The sequence below is a fragment of the Aplysia californica genome, unplaced genomic scaffold, assembly GCF_000002075.1.
Source record: "Aplysia californica isolate F4 #8 unplaced genomic scaffold, AplCal3.0 scaffold00920, whole genome shotgun sequence".
NCBI classification, from domain to species: Eukaryota; Metazoa; Mollusca; class Gastropoda; order Aplysiida; family Aplysiidae; genus Aplysia; species Aplysia californica.
In genome coordinates, this window is record NW_004798190.1 from 14,167 (window position 1) to 19,166 (window position 5,000).

General features: G+C 43.2%; 1 protein-coding gene across 1 annotated transcript in view; it reads right to left on the bottom strand.

Moving 5' to 3' along the window:
• LOC101855908 overlaps positions 1-5,000 on the bottom strand; it is a 12,142-nt gene that overhangs the window by 4,033 nt on the left and 3,109 nt on the right. The window contains exons 4-5 of the mRNA XM_013089298.2: positions 1,600-1,684; positions 341-468 (exon numbers count right to left, since the gene is read on the bottom strand). Coding sequence (XP_012944752.1) covers positions 341-468; positions 1,600-1,684 — 213 coding nt within the window. The remainder of the gene's footprint in view (positions 1-340; positions 469-1,599; positions 1,685-5,000) is intronic.

Sequence of the window (5,000 nt, forward strand, 5' to 3'; positions counted from 1 at the left end):
ATATATATATATATATTTCTTTGAAAGTCATTCTTGAGTGGGGAATGAGGTAAATATATTTTAAAGAATTTACTCCTATCCATATGTTATACGTGTTAGGTAAAAGGTCATTAGTCTAAAAATGAATATAAATATTGGCAGCCAGTGGTATTTTGAAGACAGGCTGAAAACAGCCTCAACAAACTACTTTGAACTTCAGTATTATGGTTTCTAAGGTTCACTGTTACACTCTGACCTAGGTGTACTGAGGAAGGTTGCACATTCATCTGTAACCACGGAGTTCGCGGCTGTCAGCTGCAGCCCCTCCCCTTTTTACAAAATCATTGTGGTGTAGACTGACCTTCTCGGTACGAGATATAGCTCTCACAAGGGTATGTCCATCCACCTGGACCCAGCGAAAGATCTACAAGCTCAACCTGGATTGATTTGCCTTTCGGCGCTTGAAGTCTCCACTTGCACTGAACATCGCTGTAATGGAACAAAGAACAATTTCCTAAGTGGGAGTAGAGGAACAAAAACCCCCTAAAATAATCTGAAAAATACGTGGATGACCCGGGGGAGGGGGAGCGGGAGGGGGGGGGGAGTTAATATTACGCCTCTGACAAAATACCCCATTTTGATTTAGAAGACAATCATTTCCTTACCGGTACTGCAATCAAACATTCAGAAAACGCCAATACTCTAGTTGTTGACCAAAAAGTATGTGTTAATCCATGTGAGATTTATCAATGTCATGCTCCTTCTGCGCTGGAACAACATAGGGGGGAATTGCTGCTTTTTCTTTCCTTATCCTTACTATCGTCATTTTCCCTCTACTTCTTTTGTGTGTTTGTCACTCTCTTGTGAACTGCTATTCCCGGGGTGCCTTGATAGTCGAAGCAGACTTTGTGCTGTTGAGGCAAGAGAGGTGAGCAGAGTAAGCCTGATTCCCCGTTTCGACTTCGCTGTTGACCTCCACCCCTTGTCGCTCACATGACCTTATGCAGTTGCGAGCGCTGTAAAACCTTATTAAAACTAAAACAAAACTAGCGTGTCTCTGTGTGGGAACAGATTCATTTTATCTATTGAGGATCTCCGTCTATCTACTGAGGCGCTGTATCCCTCATAGGCCGGGTTGGCGCTTACAGACAGAGCCAAAGTAGTCCGCCTTCTGAATGTTCTAAGTTGTGTTGATGGGGGCGTAAAGCATTTACTATTACTATTACATTTTTTACAAAGTGGGTGGTTGACGGGTGCTAAAGTGTAATTTGCTGCATCTTTCCTATCAATCATCTATCGTTCATTTCTCTCCCCCTTCTTTTCTCTGTGTATGCTACTCTCTTGTAATACCTCAAGACCTCGGCACTTGTATTGTGACCTTTTTGTGTTGCGAGTGCCGTAAGACGTTAACTAAAATAATAATAAAATTTTTAAAAACCCAACCCTACAGACCATTTCCCCAGTCCCCTGTGAACTTTTCTACCCTTTGGTATTTATGTTAAATATCCGATGTGCTGCACCAATGTATGTAATTGCCGAGCCTTATGTTAAAATGTGTGGATGTATGAAGCAAAGGCCTTTCAAATCAATAAATCATTTGGAATCTCAAAAATCTCTGACCCTTGGTACTGCTGAGGGTAGTCCGCAGAGTTAAAGTCCAGGCTGTCTGTGCCGACCTCCACTGTCATCTCGGAGCCGTCACATCCTGGAACAGAAGAAGACCATGAGTGCGGGTGGTTGGCGGGTGCTCTGGTGTGGTGTGCTCCTTCATTCCTATCAAATATATATCGTCCTGATCCCCCCTACTTCTTTTTGTGCTTGCTACTCACTTGTGACACCGTTTATATTCTGCAATTATATGAACTTATCGGGTTTACAAGTGCCGTGAAACTTTTGCTAAACCTAAAACCACAAGTGACATACAGAGTACTTTGTTTCATGCACCGAAACCACTCTTTAGTTTAGTCTTGGAGCGAGTTTTACGGCACTTGCTACACAATTCGGTCACATTATTGCCGAGCATTAGAGATGTTACGAGAGGGTTACATGATATAAAGAAAAGAAGAAGGAGAAATAAAGATGATAGATATTTGATAGGTTCAAAGATGCAAACCTTACAGAGCATCCATCCCCCATCCACAAAATCACTAGAAGACTGTACGTACAACAAAACAGTTAAATAGTTCCAGAGAATCTCTCTGGCGATCGTCAGAGGCAACGCCTTCTCAATATTGGCAGCCCCACTGACGCTCAAGTGATGGATTACAGCTCCCGATTGATAGATGGATAGATAGATGGATGGATTGATGGATGGGTGGATGGATAGATAGACAGATTGATAAATGGATGGATAGATATATGGATAGATGGATGGAAATATAGATGGATAGATAGATAGATCGATGGATGGATGGATGGATGGATGGATAGATAGGTAGATAGATAGATAGTGGCGTCGATGGCCTAGTGATTAGGACTCGTAATTGTGTGGTTGCGGGTTCGGGGGTTCGAGCCGCGGGCCCGACGTTGTGTCCTTGGGAAAGACACTTTACACGAATTTTCCTCACTTCTCCCAGGTGGGAATGGGTACCCAGCTATAGACAGTGAAAGATCTAGTCAGTATGTTAGTGTTTTAGCGCCTATAAATGGCAGCTTGCTCTGTATGCTTACCAGGAAGTTGAGGTTGTTTCAGAATGCTCTCAGATTTTGCTGGGGTAATAATATAGATTGTGAAGCGCATTAAGCTTGCTGTTGAGCGGGGATTTGGTTATTAGATAGATAGATAGATAGATAGATAGATAGATAGATAGATAGATAGATAGATAGATAGATAGATAGATAGATAGATAGATAGATAGATAGATAGCCAGAGGGTTTGACATCTGGGGTAGGGTTATGTTTAGGGTAGATCTTTTTGTAAACACCTGCTAGCTGTATTCTAGAAAATCCCTTAATAAAATATACTAATTAAAAATCCCAGTGGGTGGTTTCTACAAATTTTAAAAGGTTTATAGTTGGGACAATATCGCTTTTAAAAGCAAGTTCATTATTTCATTTTCTCATCGCAAGAGTTAGCTTATTGAACGCATGTTATAAGAACCTAAAGTGCAAAAAGTGTTAACTATAAAATCAATTTCTTGTAACAAGCTTTACCACAAGAAAGTGTCATTGGTGAGCTGTGATTTAGGCCATATATTATAATGCGTATGCAAAATGTGTGTGAGAAGCGTTAAGTGCCGTGAATAATCCCATTTTCGGCGTGACAGAGATTTGTAATATTTTATATAAATTCATGAAAAAAAGTTTATTTTATATCTATCCTCTGTTATTTAGGAAAATATGATTAAGTTAAGACAAATTTAAACAAACTGTATGTGCAAAGTATGATGGGGGGGGGGGGGGGGGGGCATTGATTCACCCGTTAAAGAGATATTTGAGGATAAGTTACGCCTCGAATTTTTTTATCGCAATATGGAGACCTAGATCGAGTAGCAATTTGACAACTGAGGCCTGAAATTTTAGTGCAGCTCGTAGTGCACTCAAGGCACATTTTTTAAAGGCTCTGGTCACACTGCACGCAGAGCGGGCCGAGCAGTGAACATTACTACAAAGACAAAGAGGTGACGGGGGGCTCTCGTGGCCTAGAGGTTAAGGTGTTGGCCTCTCATTCAAAAGGTCCTTGGTTCGAAAATGGGTAGCGACCGAAAAATTTTCTTCTCTAAATTGGTCTCCTTTCCCGTCATTTCCTGCTTTCTAGCAATGTTCTGTCGTCTGCTTTCGTCTCCTCTTTCTGCCCCAACCCCCCTCACCTCCTTTACCCCTTCCTCTGGGCTCCTGATTCTTTTTGCAGCCTTTCTACTGCTACTCCTTGCCTCCTCCTTACTGTTGTCTTTCTGCCACACCCCTGATCTTCTGGTAGGAAAGATCTACACCTAGCCTTCTCGGACAAGAGCAAAAAGTCTCGGAGGTCCCGTGTGCAAGTTGGGCACGTTAAAGATCCCTTGGTGGTCTAAAATCGATAAGAGTAGGCTTCGGCCACCACCCGGGCAAAATTCAAAATTTCCTACCAACTGAAAATATTAGGTGTGTCCCGCGCGCTCATATGACCTTATGCAGTTGCGAGCGCCGTAAAACACTTTAGAAAAACAAAACAAAAAACAAAAGACAAAGAGGTGACTGGCAGTTTGACCCGCCTTTAATTTTCCCTGCTCTGCTACGCTCAGTCTGCTCTGCTTGCAGTGTAGCCACAGCCTTAGGCCGGTCCCAGAGTGGCTCTGTAAGTCTGACCTGTAGCTCGCCTGGCTCGCACCGTGCAAATGAATGTATACATTAACGTGTGCTTAAGCAGCGTCGCTGTGTCGTCTGTTTTTTGTCAGCTGAGCTTCGCGATGCGTCAGACGTGCTATTCAACAGTGTTGTAAAAATGACGGACATGTGTGGCCTCGCTTCGTGTTTATTTTCGATTAAAACTCTTCACAGATCATCAAAATCAACAAGAAGCAAGTATTATTAGGTGCTTTACTATTAAATATTGATGCTAGCATCAACACTTGGCCGCAAAATCATCCAGAAATGCACTTTATCATACTTAGAAACTTCGAATCGAGAGATTGACCTAGTTTCGACTGTTGTCGTAGGCCTAGGCCTAGGCCTAGATCTACGCGTGCTTCTCTAAATTCTAGATCTAAATCTAGCCTTGCATTGTAACCAATGTAAACTTGGATTACACGGTACCTAGATATAGCAAGGCAGACCCGTCAGTTGCACACCTACACGCGTCAACACAGTGCGGCTGTGCTGAGACGCAGCGAGTGTGCCTCGCACTCGCTGAGACACAGGCGCCAACCCACAGTGCGGCTGTGCTGACACGCACACGTGTGCGCCAGGCCAGCTACAGGTCAGACCTACAGAGCCACTCTGGGACCAACCTTATGCGTTCTCGTCGCAAACGCCTCGCTTCTGCGACGATCCCACTCCTGCGGGCCTCACGCTTCTTTTGTAAATAAAATTTGTCGTCATCA